At 43.5% G+C, this 18,796-nt stretch overlaps 2 protein-coding genes across 2 annotated transcripts in view; one reads left to right on the top strand and one right to left on the bottom strand.

Moving 5' to 3' along the window:
• The first annotated feature begins 1,902 nt into the window (after positions 1 to 1,902).
• On the top strand, positions 1,903 to 9,998 carry FITM2 (fat storage inducing transmembrane protein 2). Its single transcript, XM_028735077.2, has 2 exons — positions 1,903 to 2,184; positions 4,258 to 9,998. Exons 1-2 carry the CDS (start codon positions 2,012 to 2,014, stop codon positions 4,871 to 4,873), a joined length of 789 nt encoding a protein of 262 aa, XP_028590910.2. The 5' UTR covers positions 1,903 to 2,011; the 3' UTR covers positions 4,874 to 9,998.
• A 3,992-nt stretch (positions 9,999 to 13,990) lies between these two features.
• Positions 13,991 to 18,796, bottom strand: part of GDAP1L1 (ganglioside induced differentiation associated protein 1 like 1) — a 45,574-nt gene continuing 40,768 nt past the window's right edge. The window contains exon 6 of the mRNA XM_028735080.2: positions 13,991 to 16,975. Within this exon, the coding sequence (XP_028590913.1) occupies positions 16,632 to 16,975 (344 nt within the window). The 3' untranslated portion in view covers positions 13,991 to 16,631. The remainder of the gene's footprint in view (positions 16,976 to 18,796) is intronic.

Consider the following 18,796-nt stretch of genomic DNA (forward strand, 5'->3'; position numbering starts at 1 on the left):
GTGGACAGACCACCTGCTGTGTAAACTGAGAGTTATTTATTAGGCAGATTACTCTTCCTTACATCTCCATGGGAAGAAAAATTACCATTACATTGCAATCTTACCCACGTCTAGTCAGAAGTAAGTACCATTGAATTCAGTGGGGCTTACTCCCAGGGAAGTAGGGCTATGACGACTACGGAGCCTCACCAATGTGTATATCATTCGTCTTTGTCTCTATGACCTTTTTTAAGACCCCCTCCATCTATTAATTACTTTTCAGGAGAATACAAAAGAAGCTACCGCACACTTGTCCACACACTAATATATATACTACTTGATTGTAAAAAGCAGTTTACAAAAAGAATAGTTTGTTATTATTGTTTTAAAACATCATTCCCCTAAGTTGCACCTGTAATAATGATAATTACTATTACATTTGTGCCTGCAGTACACGCTGTTTCATTTTATACAGAAAAGGTCTGCTTTTTCTCCCAATCATGTGCTGCCCCTCTGTGGAAAATTGGTGTGCATGCATACATTATTCTGTGTCCTTTCCAGCTTTTGTCGTTCTGCTCTGTGCTCTTTCTAGCTTGGTACAGTGGTACCTCAGGTTACATACACTTCAGGTTACAGGCTCCACTAACCCAGAAATATTACCTCGAGTTAAGAACTTTGCTTCAGGATGAGAACAGAAATCGTGCTCTGGCGGCACGGCAGCAGCAGGAGGCCCCATTAGCTAAAGTGGTGCTTCAGGTTAAGAACAGTTTCAGGTTAAGAACTGATCTCCGGAACGAATTAAGTACGTAACCTGAGGTACCACTGCATTTATAATTTTGTGAAATGCATTGAAGTGTGGATGCACCACTGATATTGGCAGGGACATACCTAAACAACTACCTGACATTCAGAAGACATCTGAAGGCAGCCCTGTTCAGGGAAGTTTTTAATATGTGACATTTTAGTGTATTTTTTATCTTTGTTGGAAGCCGCCCAGAGTGGCTGGGGAAACCCAGCCAGATGGGCGGGGTACAAATAATAATAAATAATAATAATAATAATAATAATAATTATTATTATTATTATTATTATTATTATTATTATTATTATTATTATCTAACTCCTAATACATTTTCCTCACGTTGCATCTGCTTCTGCATAGCCATAGCGCATTGAACAAACATTTTGAGGAAAAATCCGTAAGGACTTCATGCTCCATGGTTAATGTCCAGTTGAGTGGCCAGATGCCAAAGACGGGAAGAGGAAAATTCAACAGGTGTAGCTTGTCACACAGTTAATTGTGCATTGAACATCTCCATCAATGTGGAGATTAGGTTGATGCAAAGGAGAACAGCTGTCAAGAGTAGCGTGGAAAAGGGGATTTCAGAAAGTGAAGCTTTTGGGACTTTGCAACTTGGCTAACAACACCTGGGAGCAGGCCGAATAAACCTTCACCTAACAAAAGCCCCTCCTTCTACACAATGATTGCCGCCAATCATTTCGACACATGATTTCGCTCACTCAGGGCCGGCCCTAACATTAAGCAAGAGTGGGCAACTGGGGTGAGGCAACTGCGCAAAGCAAACACTTTTGTGCACACAGGCAATTGTGCATGTTAAGAGTGCAACCTCTCCTACTCTTCCTTTTTAAAATTCATTTATTTATTAGAGAAGCCTGCTCCTCCTTTACATGCTTACTCAACAATAACCTCCACCTAAATCTTAACTGAAGTGAACACCTAAGCGTGACGAAATCAGGCCAAGGTTATTCAGCGCCCTGCGCAGGCGCAGACGGGAGGCGCCTAAAGTGACGGTTAGGAGGACTTCGCCGCGCGCGCGAGGCCGCTGCACGCGCCGCCCGAGAAGGCGCCTGCGCAGTTGGGGGAGAGAAAAGGACAGGCCCACTTGCGGCGGGGCGGGGCCCGAGCGACGCGAGGCTGTGACGCAGCACGTCGGCCGGGCGTCCTCTTGGCCGGCGGTCACCGGCTGGCCGCCCTCTGCAGCGGCGTCGAGTCCTCCTCGGAGCCTTGGCGATGGAGTACATGGACCGTTCGGCGCGCTTCTTGCGCCCTTACCTGGTGCGCGACGCGGCGCGGAGGACGATGCCTTTGGGGCTGCTGGGCCTCATGCTGGGCGGCTGCGTCATCAAGGAGTGGGCGCCGCTGCCGGAGACCTACATGAGCAACAAGCGCAACCTGCTTAACATGTGAGGGGATGTGAGGAGAAGGAGGAGGGGCCTGGCGTTGATTGACAGGGAGGGGAGGGGGCTGAGAGGATGGGGCAGCTTGACATGGGGGGCACTTTAACCTTGGGGGGGGGAATCTGAAGGGAGGGCAGGGTAGGGGGCGTATCTTACCAGGAGCTGTTGCATGAGGAGGTTGTTGCCCTTCTGCAAATAAGGGTGAGACCCTGTCAGAAAAAGCGGCTTTTGTTTACTGGGGTTTGATTTTATTAGGGCGAGAAGCCATGTAGCCAGCAGTGAAGCAAAAAGCAATAAATGCAGTAACCGCTTGCCTAATCCCAGATGTGGAGAAAGCGTGCTGTCTTGATTAAGCGGATTATCTTTCTAGGTGTGGCAGGAGCCAGTAATTTTCGTGATGGTAGTGGATTCTCTCCTGGCCACGTGCATTTAGGAAGTTGAGTCCATCTAGCGCATCCATGACTTTGGCCCTCCAGATGTTGTAGCCCAGCAACATCCAGGGTTTCCTTTTCAGTAGCTCTCCAGGTTTTGGACAAGGGTCTTTTCCAGCCCCACCTGGAGATGGTGCAGATTGAACTTGGGAACTTCTGCATGCATGTGCTCTGCCACTAAACTCCAGCCCAAATTTAGAAGCATTAGCTGGGATGCTGGACCCTCTTGCAGATGTCCCTCTTGCTGCAGGTCATTCTTGATCTGTTTCTCAGCTTGCTCCTCCTAGATACCTTTAGCTTCCTTTGAACTAATTTAATTTCTGAGAAATAGTTCATTTTGAATTTTCAGATTTCAATAAATAAATTTTATTGGGGTTTATTATGCTAGCCAAAGGCCATGGTAACATCCAAAGGAAGGAAAGGAAAGGAAAACAACAACAGTCGCAACATACAGTGGTGCCTCGCAAGACGAAATTCATTCGTTCCGCAAGTTTTTTCTTCTTGCGAGTTTTTCGTCTTGCGAAGCACGGTTTCCCATAGGAATGCATTGAAAATCAATTAATGCGTTCCTAGGGAAACCGCTTGCCAGGCTGGCGGTGCGGAGAAGGGCTTTTCTCCCCACCGCAAGCCTTCAGGACAGGTACGGGAACAGAGGGGAAGGCGCGCAGCGCTTTCCCTCTGTTCCCGGGGCTTGCGTGGGAGGAGGGTTTTTCCTCCCCACCGCCAACATTCAGAACAGCATTCTGAATGTTGGCGGTGGGAAGGAAAACCCTCCTCCCACCCCAAGTCTTCAGGAAAGCCATCCGAAGCCGGGCAGCGGGAGAAGGTGTCCCCGCCCGCCGCCCGGCTTCGGAGCATCGTTCCAAAGCCGGGTGGCGGGAGGAGGAGTTCCCGCCCCGCCGCCCAGCTTCGGAACGATGCTCCGAACCGGCTTCGGAGCTTCGTTCCAAAGCCGGGCAGTGGGAGGAGGAGTTCCTGCCCCGCCGCCTGGCTTCGGAACGATGCTCCGAACCAGCTTCGGAGCTTCGTTCCAAAGCCGGGTGGCGGGAGGAGGAGTTCCTGCCCCGCCGCCCGGCTTCGGAACGATGCTCCGAACCGGCTTCGGAGCATCGTTCTGAAGCCGGGCGGCGGGAGGAGGTCCGAGGACAGTGGGGAAGACGCGCTGCGCTTCCCCGCTGTCCCGGAGATTTCCCTATGGGCTTTCGTCTTGCGAAGCAAGCCCATAGGGAAATTCGTTTTGCGAAGCGCCTCCAAAACGGAAAACCCTTTCGTCTAGCGGGTTTTCCGTCTTGCGAGGCGTTCGTCTTGCGGGGTACCACTGTATGCAGTAAAACCATGGCCAGTTTTCAAATTAAACAGTGCACTTCGATTTTCGAGGCTGTTTACAACTTGCACCTCTATCGAATATGATAGTTTTGTGGCCACTCAAGAGTTTTTTAAGGCTTGTACCAGATCCTGGACACTACTTTAGTGCCTCTTGTGTGGGAGGATCCACAAGTGTTTGGTACAAGCCTTGTCCAGAAGATTATGAGAATTAACTAGGATGGATTTGGCAATATGCAGATGGTATAATTTTGTAACTTCTCTGAGCGCATCTCGCTTACCTCCCTGGAGCTTAGAATATTTCTTTTCAATTTCTCCCTGGCAGGTATTTTGTTAAAGTTGCCTGGGCCTGGACCCTTTGTCTGCTGCTGCCTTTTATCGGCATCACTACCTACCACGTCACCCGGAGTGTTGCGGTGGTGGTTCGACGTCTCAGTGCTTTGCTAGTTGGCACTGCCATTTGGTATTCATGCACCGGGGTGTTCCTGTACATTGAGGACCTGACAGGCAGCTGCTACAAATCTGTGGCCTTTGATGTACCGCTGAAGGAACATCCCAACAAACTACAGTGCCTAAAAGCTGGTGGCTTCTGGAATGGCTTTGACATCTCGGGACACTCCTTCCTTCTCTCATACTGTGCCCTGATTACTATAGAGGAGATGGCTGTGTTGCACATTGTGAACATCTCCCAGAACTCCAGAATGCACACTGTGGTAAATGGCTTTTTCCTGGCCTTGAGTTTCTTGACCATGATTTGGTTGTGGATGTTTTTTACCACGGCTGTGTATTTCCATGACTTCTCCCAAAAGTTATTTGGCACGTTGGCGGGTCTCTTGGCTTGGTATGGAACATACAGGTACTGGTACCTAACTCCTTTGTCTCCTGGACTTCCTCCGGAAAGAACTAGTTGGAGTTCCCGAAAGTCCAACCGTAGCCTATAAAAAAAAAAGAGTGCCTATGAGTCAGATTTTGTTTTAAAGAAAATTCTTTGCTTGATAACTAATTTTAAAAATAATTATTTTCAGTATATTTAAAGGGATGAGTTGAAGACAAAATATTTTTTGATTCTGTGTAGAGGTTTGGATTTATTTCCTCATAAAAGAAGGCTGCTGTTGGAGTCCTACTAATCATATGACAGTTAACCTTTTTCACTAATTCAATGACAGCGTTAGTGATTGTGTTGGCAATGAAGTCTAAATTCCTTTAACTGGTGGGGCAGGGGAATGCATTCTCAAGGTTGGTTTGTTGGCTATGGAAGAAGCTAACATCTTACACTACACAAAAAAATAGAACTTGTTAGAAAAATATTAACAAACAGCAAGGGAGAAACCATTGTTGGTTTGGGCAGATTACTGGCTAATGGAGCTCCCTGGACCTGTCCTGGTCATGGCACACCACAATTTTATTTTTTTATCATTGCTGTTATGCCCCTAAGTCAAGGATAACTTGATGCAGACAAAGCTTTCTGTTAGTAGCTCCCTGAACCAATAAGTGAGTAAGGGAGGCTCTCTGCTGAGTCAGTGATAGTTTGAGCCACTTGTGGATTAACAATACAGAAATGTGCCTATAAACAACTCTTAATTCTGTGAATAAGCATCTATTCCAGCTGTTAGATGCTTTTAGTCTCCAGTTCTGCCAACCCATCCTTTCAGACTACCACGAAATGCATTTCCAGATCATTTTCTTTAGACAAAACAGCTTGCATAATCCAACCTTTGTGTTGGAATTTATTTTTTCCATGTAATTAAAAGCCTTTGAGTATCTTGACATTTACTACAGTAGCAATGTAATATCCTTGATTATTGCAACACACTTTATATTAGGAAAGCAGGGTGTTGGCTGCAAGATTGCTGCACTCAAATTCTTCCCTCTTGTCTTAATCTGTTTAATGCTGTAAGATGTCCACAGTCTGCAGCAGAAAGGCAGTTTGTTCTTTTATGGGGACTAATGTTCTTTTTATAATGATTCCATCAGCTGTTTCTTGGCATTGGGAAAAATTTATAAATGATCTTGCTTCAAATGAAATTTTGTAGGTGCTTTATCTGTCCCCCACCCCTCAATGACACTAACTTTAAAACACAATCTACTTTTACATAATTTTACTACATTGCTTGCTTCAGCTCTGTGACTTGGCTGTCTGCACTGAAGAAATGCAATTATTTTTAATTCCGTTTTTAAACAAACAAACAAACTTGCATCTTAGCAAATGGTACTGCTTTGTACATTAATACCCAGAGGTCTACTATCCTTCTGGACCAAAGTCTACAGTCCTGCAATGGAATTTTCAAGAAGTGGTTTGAATCTTCATATTAAGTATATGATGTTTAAGCTACTTAAGGTGGTATACTTAACACTAACAGCTCAGTCCTAAACAAATTTACTTACTTTGTAAGTACCTTTTTTTTTCACAGTACCCACAAGAATAATTAGATGGAAGTTACTCCAGAAATAATCCAGTGGTGCTTATTTGGATTTTTAGATCCAAAATCCCTTTAGCAGTTTCTGTGCATGAAACTCCAGGATGCTTTAAAAAAACTCTTCCCAAGTTAAAACGTCTTGCATGAAAGAACATGTGAAATGCAAATGTACATCTCATTGACTTCTGTGGGGTTGAGATGACTTTTGCAAATATGTCAAATTTAAATGACTTCCAAATGGCAGATTGGGGTTGATACATACCACAGTATTCCCACATATAAAAACAGTTTGGAGCCTTCCTCAGCTGTTTGAAGAATAACTTCAAGAATAACTTTAATGAATAACTGTAGCAAACAATTAACAGTCAGCAGTTGGACTGAACTAAGATAAAATGACTACAATTCCCCAAAAGAGAATTGGGAGATGGCAGAGATGGCTATCTGACGGCATGTGTCATTTAGAGGACATGGAAGCGGCCTCACTTTATTGTATTTTTAAGTTGTCCTGTGGATCCTCCTGGATCAAACATCAGAGTATAATTCAAATATTAATAAATGTGACTTTACGCACACATGAAGGGCAATTTCCATGCCTGTGGGAGCTCTTTTTCCCTGCCAGTGTAATCATGGCAACCATTATTGCTATAACCAGTTTAGCAGCCAAGTTCATGCTGACTTTCCACTCAAGGAAATTAGTCTCCTGAGGATGGTTCAAGGCAGCTTGCGGGTGGTAGAAAAGTGCTAAGTGAGAACACATCCCAAGTATTATTTGTTTCTTTTGTTGGCATCTTGTAAAAGTTCTATAAGCTGTAAGATTCGGTACATTTATTTTTTATGTAATATTAATGTTTTAGTGTTTTGCATTTGTATAATTTTTTTAAAAAGGCAGCATGCACTGATATATTTCCTTGCTATTATTTATGTGCATGCATTTTATTTGTGTGCATACTTTCTGCTGACTGCATGTGCTAAACATTGTAGGTTGGGTGGCTGAGTTTCATTACACACAGCATCAATGTTGGTAGACAGCAAAAACCCTCTTGTGGTTTATGTTCTCTTTTGTCCTCCATGGAGTAATTATTTGGAATTCATATTCACTTCATATCATATTTTCTTCTTGTCTACTCAGACATGAAGACTCTCTTTAATAGCTATTGACAATGAGCAGAACTATCTAGCAGCCTTCATTATTTATCATTATCTTTAATAAACTGCTATCTCCACTAGCATTAAGTAGAAGTGACTAACCTATGGCTCCTGAGATGAGTTGGACTCCAACTCCCATCATCCCTGATAATTGGCCTTGCTGGCTGAGGCTGATGGAAGTTGGAGTCCAACAGTGAAGGGCTACAGGTTAGCCACCTCTTCATTAAAGCAGGGTCTTCATCATACACTTAAAAATGTTTATTTAGGAGGATTTCATTCCATGTAAAGGTTCAGAAGCATTGGAACTAAACATTTTGCTGCATTTCAACCAGCAGCTTGTGCCACAAACAGCTGCTTCTTGTCTTTTTACTGTCTTCAGTGGAGAGCAGGTTTGTGGTCCTGTTGACATTGACTCTCTATAAAGCTCTGGGTATCTCATAATTTAGGTTCTTTGATGCAGATTCATGACTTGGAAGTAAACAAACATACGGTACTTGCATTCTGAGTTGTTGTGCCAAAGCACCTTTAAGCTGCCTTTTCTGAATATGACATGAGTTGAGGCCGCATGCAGCTTGTTTGGCTTTTAAAGCCTATTGACAACTGCTGTTATATAGTTCTGATCAATGAAAACCATTTAAAGGTTTTTCCATTGAATTCCTCAGGAGTGGGCTGCATCACAATTTTGCATGGCTCACATTGACAAATATTTGCTGGTTTGGCAATCTTACCTGGTTTAATCAGCTGAAATATGAACCAGCCTTCAAACCATGGCATCATATCCTGGTTTGTTCCAAAGTGGTTAACCATCGTTTCACTGTTAGAATTACATAAGAAATTTATTGTTAACTGAAGATTTTGTGGCTTGTTTGCTCCCCTGAAAGGAAGAACAAAGGGGCTACGCACACATTTACAATCCCCATTCACATGTCAGCGTATTAAGCCAAAATAACGATTGGCCAAATGCAGGCATTGTATGCCTAAAATGTAAGTAAGGGATGGGGAACTTGGGGCCTTCCACATGTTGGACTACCAGTTCTGTCAGCCTCAGCTAGCATGGCCGATGGTCAGGGATGATGGGAGTTGTAGTCCAGCCACATCTGGAGGTCACCAGTTCCTTATGCCTGATGTAGATCATACTGCTTTTTTAGCTTTTAACAACATGCACAAAATACTCTAAATAAAAAATGGTACTTTAAAAATACTATATATAATAAATAGATGCTTTATTGACCGTGTATTAAGCAAGTGCCCATTGCAAACCTTTAAAGGAAATAAAATGGGTTTTGGAAAGGTCATGCTTGCTTGTATGTAGTCATGAGTAGTAATTACTTCTGATTCTAACCACAATTTGGGACTAGGCCCCAGTGATGTAACTGGGATTTACTTGCCAATGTACACATTCACGATTGCATCATTAAAGGAGCCATGCCATGAGGTAGGCAGGTCACGTGGTTAGTATTTGGAGAGGAGCACTGGGGTTCAAATAGTTTTTAAAAATAAAAAGCTATGGGGAAGTTAGAATGAAATACGTTGAGATTAACTGCTTCTTTGAGCAAAATTTAAATTATCCAGGCATTTTTTGAGAGTGCCCAGCTTTGGTCTAGTTTTAGTGAACATTTGAACAGCTCCATGAGGCTGATTCATCTGGGTGCATTCATGTGAAAATTGCTCATTTGGACAAAATGGAGCATCCCAAAAAACACTCCTGTGAATTGTAACTATTGTTGTACCCTCTACAGATAACTGCCAGGATAGTTCAGATGAACAAAACATCTTCATTTGTACGTGAGCCTGGGAGTTGCTTCCAGAGCCATCCATGCATTGTAACCATTATACTGGAAGTAGTCTTCAGTTTCCTATCTCAAAACAATAGGACAGCATGACAGGCAGCTCTATATAATATAAATTGCGGGGGGGGGGGGGGAGCTGGTATTCTTCAGGAAGAAGTCGTCCCATTTATACATTATTGCAGAAGACCTGGCATGAGGAAGGATGTGTGCACTTTTTTCTTGGTTTTCAGACAACCGCCTGATTTGTGAACACACACCTAGTCTTGGTATATGGAGCTACAGTATTCAGTGGACTGGTGAAATGCTGGATGATTGTTCTCTTGTGTCTTTGCTTGCATTTGAGTCAGATAATTCCAGCTGGCTCATACTATGCATTATGCTAATAGCAATCTCTGGAATTCAAGGGTACTGAATCTTCTGTCCAGTGGTCTGTTTCTTTGTGGGAGGAGAGGTGCTTAATACAATATAATTCTAACCACTGAAGTATAAATAAATTCACCCCAGGAACGGAAGGATTTGACATATTTGGCAAAGCAAAAGGCTGGATTTGAAATGGATTTTTGTTAAAGACCTTGTTGCCGATACCTGGTTTTTTTTCCTTTTAAAAGAACTGATGTATTTTGAATGGAATGGTGGAAACAGAGCAAGTGTAATCGTGACAATACTGGGCAAAAACAACATTGTCTTGTCTCAATAAAGTTAGTTCAATGTAACTCCTGTCATTTTCATTTGTGCAGAAATTATGAAATGTAAAAAAGTTTTGAGATTGCAAAATGTATCCCATATTCTAATAGCAAGCACATTCTCTTGATCTTGCTCTTTATGCAGCCAAAATAGCACATTCACTTATAAGAGACATGTTTCACAGTACTGAAGGAACCACAAGTTTTGTAGAAGTGCAAATCATCGGGGGGGGGGCCCTAAGCGGAAGATGCCCCCCCCCCCCCCGCACAATAAAAACCCAACTCTGGACCAAGGGTGTTGAATGGAGATGGAATTTCGACTGACTGGGTTTGGGACCTGAACACGGCAACATTTTGTTGGAAGTCCCACTGCTTTGCTTCAAATGCAGTTTATTTTGTAAACATGACACTATAGGTTATATTAAAGGTGTAACACAGTAACATTTCAATGCCTGCAAGCCCAAAAGCAATTAAGGAAACCCTGTTGAATTAGTCTTACATGCACATGTTTACATGGAAATATCAGGTTGCATATTTTGATTGGCTTTAGTTAATTCGGTAGGTAAGGTTGATAGACAAAATATCCTTCTAGTCATTGAGTAGGCAGTTGAATCTTGTTTGGATTGTCACTGATTTCACTCCCTTTTGTCCCAGTTTATTGGATGTACGAATGCCATACGAAGCAGATGGGTGTCCCTAGATGCACAGCCAAATTTTATAGGGACAGAAATCTGCTTCTTTTCTCTTTGGGGTATGTTGCTTGATTGAGTGCTGATTGGTGGCCTGGCCTTTTTGGATTGTGTATTATCTGCCTTTGTGTTGCATCCTGTAGGAATGAAAGCTTAACATCGCTCAAGCTGGCAGTAGAACATTGAATTGTTCCCTAGAAAATCAGGAGGCTGCCAGAAAACTAGAACAGGGCACGTCCGGAATGTATGGTGGTTGGAGCGGCTCTCTAAACAGAAGACGCTTAAGCAAACACACAGTTTTTGTCCTTCCTGGAATGTAGTGTGCTGTTAAGGGAGTCAGGAGGGGGTATTGCATGACTCCACAGATTCTCTGGGGATCAGGTTGCTAAAATGGATGAGAATCTTGGATAACCAAATTGCAGTTCAACTGAATTCCACATAAAGGCTCGAGGGGTGGAAAATACCTAAAATGTTAAGATGATTAGAATGGTGATTTAATGGAAGATTTGTTAATAAATCAGGCCCCTGAAAAGTCTCCCTCTGGAAGGTGGGAGCCCCTCCTGAACAATGTGGGTGGGGTGTGAGGCTCAAAATGTCTGACTGCTGGGGGAGAAGGGTGGAAGAAACCTTTCTTCCATGAACTTCCTTAAGTTCACATTGGCTTGGAGATCCCTGAATTGAATGGGGTTGGACTAGATGACCCTCGGGTTTCCTCCAACTCTACATTTCTATAATGCTTAGAGTGGCAGCGAGCAAGTTCCCCTAGGTTTGGATAACCTATGGTCAGCTAATAGGATGTAACAAAAAAATGCAAAGGAGTAACTAAGATGGATTTTAAGATATCTTTGACTGGATTAGCATTTGCTTGCAGGCAGCATGTTTCTCAGCCATCTACAGAATTGCAAACTGGGTCCCCTCACCCCGCCAAGTCAAATTTATGGTACTGGGTTGTTGCAGTGTGGCTGAAACAGCTAAATACTTGATCTAAACATCATTGGTTAATAGACTATGATGTAGAAAACTGTCATCACACATGGACACGTGTGTGTACAAACACATCTGCTTAGTACCAGCCACCCTAAAAATAGAGATGCAGCTGGTGGTGGATTAGCATGCGCAAAAAAAAATGTGTTTATTTCTGTTCACATGGTGTCTTATATCTTGAAGAGGGGAATAAATGCCTCTGGTCTTGGTACTGCATCTCTAGGTATCAGCATGTGATCCAGTCTGCATGGCGCTCCACACTGTATAGATAAAAAAAGCTTGGTTCTGCACATCTAAAGCTATGAAACTTTTTCCATTTCTCAAACCTTGCCACAAACAGTAGTTCTAAATCTCTTAAACCAGGCTTTCTCAAACTCGGCCCTCCAGATTCCCATCATCCCTGACCACTGGTCCTGCTAGCTAGGGATCATGGGAGTTGTAGTCCCAAAACATCTGGAGGGCCAAGTTTGAGGAAGCCTGTCTTAAACTTAGGCTGCGTATAGACACCATATATTTACAGCCCTCTACCCTGAATACAGGGGGAAATACAGTATAGTTTCCTACTCAAAGCTATTAAAATAGAGTTCCCAGGATTCGGGAGTGGGTGTGTAATTTAAATATATGGTGTGCATGCAGCCTTCAGCTTAGTAAGCTGTTTGCCCTTCCCAATCTAACTTTAGTTCTCTGTAACAATGGTTAAATTATATGTGATGCTTGCTAATCTAGGGATGGGGAGCTGTTTTCTATTTCTGGATTACTCAAAAGAAACACCTGTTGTTTCTTGCTGTTCAGAATTGGTTTACAGGTTATTTGTAGTTCTAGGAGCTCTGTTAAGTCTCCATTTCAACCACTGTTCTGGTGCATTACTGTGGTTTTAGCCTGCCCATTATTTTAAATAAAGAAACATCAGTGTGGGACAATAATGTAATAGATTTGCATGTACGGCTCCATCAGTTTTGAGTGAACTTTTAGGAAGTTTGAAATGTAGAAGAGGACTGTTTGGGGACTGATTCTTGAAGTGTGTGTGTAAGTGTGTTATGAGAGATTTGGCTGTTATTCCCAGCGGAGCCTTTCGATAGCATGTGCTTTTGGGTATGGTACTTAAGAGCTCTTCACAGTTAGATGAACAAACCAGTTAAACCAGTTTTTATAATTTCTTTATCCATTAAAAGTAGTGGGAGTAACAGTAGGAGTCTATGCATGTTTACTCAATCCCACTCAATTTAAAATGATTTAACTCCTAAACAAGAGTACTGTACAGGTAACCCCTGATTTGTGCAGGGGTTGCGTTCCAGGTCATCATGTGCGATGGTGCACATACTGAACGCATGTATATCAGTCATTGCCTCTACATATACCCATAAAGTTAGCCCATTTGAACTCAGTGGGATTCATGTCTGAACATGCATGTATCAGATCCCACTATTAATGGCCACCAAGATCATATTTTAAAAGAGTGCTATTCTTAGCAAGAATGTCATGTTAACCTCTCGTCCCAATTAAGGTGGCTATGGGGCCATATCTTGTATGGCATAATGGTTAGGGGAGAACAAGCAGTCTTGCTTGGGCTTGGGAGCCTGGGAGAGGGAAAATCAAAAATTCTCTTAGGGTTTCACTGCTTTAAAAAATGTGTGTCGCAGTATATATGCCAGAAATGCCATGACAGTGGGCATTCAGGTGGCCGTGCTGCTAATCTGAGATGAAGACCGTTGCCTTAAGTAGCTTTCTTGCACAACTCACCAATCACACAAGGGCTCCAGCAAGAACAAAGGCAGGCTGAAGCTGACCTAGCATTCAGGAGGGCCAAAGGAAAACCAGGAGCTAATTGGTATTCAGAGCCCTGGCACTCAATTGGGCCACCCTCCAGATGGGGCAGGAAGTGCAAAGAAGATCAAATTAAGCACCTGCTCCCGGAAGTGAGGTTGTCTGCATGGGTCAGAAGATGGCAATAACATTGCAAATGGAAGGTGGCAGCAAGTGCAGATCGGCACTGAAGCTAGAAGGCAAAGCGGGGGAGGAGCGCAAGTTCAGATGAGGCTAAAGATGATTTGGGGATCTGCTGCAGCAGTTTGCCTGAATCCTGGAGTGAAGAACAGAAAACTATACCAGATATGGGTGGGTGGGGAGGTTGCAATGGAGAAAGCCCCTATAATTTATACAAAGCTGAATCAGACCATCTGGCTGAGTTTTGTCTACGCTAACTTGCAGTGGGCCTCCAGCATTTCTGGCAGGTCTTTCCCAACCCTACCCAGAGATGGCAGAGAATGAACCTGGGACTTTTTGCATTCAAAGCATGTGCTGTACCTGTTGAGCAACTGTTCTTCTCCCAGCAAATTAAAAGAACTTCAATAAATTTTGCAAAGGTTTGTATTTGGGGATGGGGGTTGTGGGGAGAGCAGTAGGAGGGTTTACAAGTTTTAAATGCAGTTAATGTCTCTTATCAATCGCTGGTGGGAGGAGAGAGACACAACCCACACAACCGTTAGCAAAAAATGGCCTACGTTTTTTTCTTCACAATTCACAATGCATTCAAAATGACTCTGGAAAATCTGCCTTTCAGGCCTGTGTCAACATGTTCTCGTAAATATATCCTGGAGGGAAACAGCAGGTGTGAAATCTAAGACTAGAGATCTTTAGCGAAAAGAGGAACAATGCAATGGCTGGCTTGTCAACTAGCTTATTGTGTTGCTATGGACCGGCTGGATGTAGAGGAATGGTGGGAGGCACCAGCTGGGCAAAAGACAACTTCCTTCCCTACAAACCCTCTCAGATGCTAAGATTGGCAGAGGGGTCCCTGTTGGTGGCAGCGGTGGAGCATATGCCTGACGGCTCGGGGTAGGCTTGGGAGGCGCAGGCGTGCGGCGCACCGAATGTCACCCCCTCAGTGAGGGCACCCGGGGCACTTCGCCCCCACCCCCTTATCCTACGCCCCTGGTTGGTGGTTCATCTGTTCTCAAAGGCACTACAAAACAACAGCAACTGACTTTTCGCAGTGAGGGAGCTGACACGGTCAAATCCACACCATATGTTAAAAGCACTTAGCTTCCACCAAAGAATCTCAGAAACCATAGTTGGTTAAGAGTACTGGGAACTGTCGCCCTGTGAAGGGAAAACTACGGTTCCCAGGATTTGGGCAGGGGTGGGGGGAAGCCATGGCTGTTAAAGTGGTATAAATGTGCTTTCAGTGTATGGTACGGACGTCCCCCCATGGAAATGCATGGAAAAGTGGGGAAGGACGAATGATTAAGGGAAACATGTATAAGCACTCTGCAAGCAACTAGGGATGAATGCAGGGTGAATGCTCATGGTCATATAACTGCTCTGCAAACAGATCAGAATGAATGCTCAATAGAGAGAGCATTCCACATGCAATCTAACCCCTGTGTAAGGTTTCTGCAAGCAAACCAACAAGAATGCTTAATAATTGCCTGGAAGAGCACTGAAGTCGAGGAAAAAACATGCATCTCTTTGTTAATACAGTCGTACCTTGGAAGTCGAACAGAATCCATTCCAGAAGTTCATTTGACTTCCAAAATGTTCAGCAACCAAAGCGTGGCTTCTGATTGGCTGCAGGAAGCTCCAGCAGCCAATCGGAAGCTGCGGAAGCCCCGTCAGATGTTCAACTTCCAAAAATAGTTTGCAGGCCGGAACAGTCACTTCTGGGTTTGCGGCTTTTGGGAGCCAAAACGTTCGAGAACTAAGCTGTTCGAAAACCAAGATACGACTCTAATTCCTATTCATGGAGTAAATCATGGCAAATTCTGAGGCTAAGCCAACCCCTGACTACATTAAAGTAGAAAAAGGCACAGTGTGTGCAGACACATTTACTCCGGGAAATGAGTCAACTGATGCTAAACACATTTAGAAATGTAAAGCCATTACTCCTCCCATATGGTTTATTTAGGTTCTCAGAGGGTTTTTAAGCATGAGTAGCAGTGATGCTCATTACTCTTTCCAACATGCAAAAGGCACAAGAAAGTGAGAAAGGTGATTTTTCTGTGCAAAGTGTTTCTAAGAAAATACACAGCAAAAAAGTGACTTAAAAAAAAAAATGCTCCTCAAGGAAGGAATGGCAGGGGGAAAGGAAGAAAGAAATGAAAACACATCCTTTGGAAAAGGCTTGAAACTTATGAAAACAGTCATGTTGTTAGAGTCCGGCAAGGCTCCTTTGGTGAACGATGCTTGGCAAATTCATGAAAGGAACTCGAGGCAAACACCTCAGTAAGACAGAAATTCATCTGTGAAATCAAGGATACAATCAGAAGAAACCCACCGGCTGCCAGCAATTAAAAAAGCAAATTAAAAAAATATAGAAGTAGAAAGTGGATACATTCTAAGCGCAAGTCGATTAAAAATGCTTGATTGAATGGAAATGATGGTATACAAAGAGAGAAAGAGACACAAATAATTCATTTCCACCTTAAGCTAGAACTTCACAAACTACTGTGGTCTGACTGTGTTCATTCTATTTCTGTTGTGTGCGTCTCTGTGTTTTGTTAAAAAATAAGCCTATGTCATCATCACAACACCACAACAGCTCTTAGGAGAGAAAAGTCCCCGCAATTCGCACCTGTGGGAAAAAATGTGCTATGTGGCCAACAAACATTGGAAAAAATGTAAAGGTGCAGAAGATAACCCCGTCTTTCCATTTTGTGTTGCTGGGGGGGTGTTGTTGCTTCTCTTCTAATGGCGCTTTCCTGTGCTAGAGGGCAGTTTTGCTCCACAGCGGTTGTGTAAGCATTAACACAACCACTGTTTACAGTTGTATAATACTTAAACCTAAAAAAAAGGCATTGTACAAGTTGAATTTTTGTCGTCGTCGTTGATTCGCTTTCCTTGCAGTATAGGTTTTTTCTACTTCTAGACTATGGAATGTTACATTAACAGTATAGTTATTCATATTGGTTTCAAATTTCATTACAGTTACTGAAGATTCATCATGGTTTCACACAGCACAGAGACACCAAACTAAACACCAGAACAGCCTGTATTAGATGTATTTTTTCTTTAGATACCAATACGCAAAATACCCCATCCCCCCTAGAGATCCCATGAGGAAGGAGGCTCCGAAAAAGGATGGCGGTTTCCGCTTGACCAGCCTAAAGGCATTGGGTACCACTGCCGAGAGGAGGGTGGTGTGTATGTCTCCCAAAACTTTCCTGAAGGCAAAGCGTTTTTGTATCCTTTCAAAGAAGTTCTGTAGGTTGGGTCTACTGCCATCTTCCCAGTATTTCTTAGAGAGTCCTAGAAACTTGAGGCGATGCAGCGTGGCTCCCAACAAGATGTCAGCCAAGGTGAAGACACACCCACAAAGCCAGAGTTCACACTTCTGCCCTGGAGAGCAAAGACAACACAGAAGCAATATATTAGAAAAGTTTTGCCAAACCTAAACACTTGGGAATGGAGACAATGTCCAATCTTGGAGCTTATTGACTACCATTTTTGGCTGATGTAATGCATACCCTCCAGTTTTGTTGTTGTTTAGTCGTATCCATTTTGCCAACTCTACACTTGTTTTCCACTGGATAGCCTTGTGTCCTGCTTTACAGAGGACAGTCCTCTGTAAGAGTGCCAAAGGGCAGTTCTCCATTCCAAGGTCCATCTGCTATAAAGGAGGCAGAGCAGAGGCCAAATCAACTGAGCAGGCACATAGGGCACCCAGTTATGGTTAGATGTACTCGATTGCTATCTGAATTACTAAATTTGCATATATGCATATCAATTAACACAGAGATTTTATGTAAATTGGCACCCACTTTTGTCTTCTTTTTGGCGAAGCCTAACTGGCCACTCTAGATTTTCACCAAATTTGGTACAGAGAAAGAGAAAACCAGCCGTTCCTTGCAGCCTACATGGTGGGCAGCTCTTCAATTTTGGGCCAGTTGAAAAATGCTGGGGCAGAGACAGAGGGATTTTAATTTGCGATTAAAATTTAAATTGAATCAGAGGTCATTTGTCTGGTGTGAAAACTCCTTTAACCGGTACAAGAACAAGAAGAAAGAAAGGCAGGGCAAGGCTTCCCTTTCCTGCTGTGTTGTCTCTTCCCCTGCTGATCTTAGCAGAATTTGATGAATCTACCGTGAATGAAAAACCTATAGCAACAGCATTTGCAGCAGACTTAGAAACTGTGAAGTCATCCATCATCCAAATCTTTGTGGTGTCCAATGGCAACTCTGAAGGTTATGGGCCTTCCTAATCCCCCCCAAAAGGTGGGATGTAATTTCAAACAATTGCAACACCTTGCTTGTTTGTTTTGGTTCTCCAAGCTAATCTTCAGCCCAAATAAAACCTGCAGTGAGGCAGTGGAGAGGGGAGCCTTCAGGGTGAGTCATATGAGGACTCAATAACGTTTCCTCTCTTTGGAATGGAGCAATTAACCCCACTGTGCTGGCGAATTTGTTGGGCTCTTTTCTCCCAGCCCAACCTTGGCAGCTGGAAGCCAAGCTCTCTATCGGTTGTCAATTAGCTCCTCACCCCCTGCAAAAGTGAATACTAGCCTACTGGCTGCACAGTGAAGCCTTATTGTCAGGTTTCATTCCCAAAGGGAGAAAAGTCACCATGTGATACACAGACACCCCACTTCCTGAGATTAAGGGTGCCTCTGTACTGTATTTTAAAGCAAGTTGCTTTATCCAAATAAACCTTAGCATCCTTAACAAGCTGCACTTTCCTTCTGTTTCCATTTATTAATATTTTGCAATTTACATCAATGTCTCTAGAAGGGCAATATAAATACTTGACGATGATGCTGATGATGCTAATAATGTTATGAGTTTGGTGTGGGGAGAAAGCTGTATGCCTAGACCCTTTTAATTCCTGGATACAGCAACTGTGGAAAATTTAAGCAAAGATTCAAATTCCTGGAATAGCCGGACTGGCTTCCTAGTGGAGGTGGTAGTTTGGGTATTGGGCCATTAAGGAAACAAAGGGAGTGGCTCGGTGCCAGGTGAAAAATGGGTGGAGCGCCCTTCCTCAACTGGCTGGTATCTAGAAAGACAAAGGCCAGAGTTGAGAGTGGAGTGGTGTGAGAAGCAAGAAGCTAGAAGCTAGAAGCAAGGAAGTAGCAGGCTGGGAAGCCAGAGAGACAGAGCGATGCTTGATTTCTTATTGAATCTAAGGTTGCAAGCTATGGAGGAAGCAAGGCCCTCTTTGGGT

The sequence above is a fragment of the Podarcis muralis genome, chromosome 5 (genome assembly GCF_964188315.1).
Source record: "Podarcis muralis chromosome 5, rPodMur119.hap1.1, whole genome shotgun sequence".
NCBI lineage: Eukaryota > Metazoa > Chordata > Lepidosauria > Squamata > Lacertidae > Podarcis > Podarcis muralis.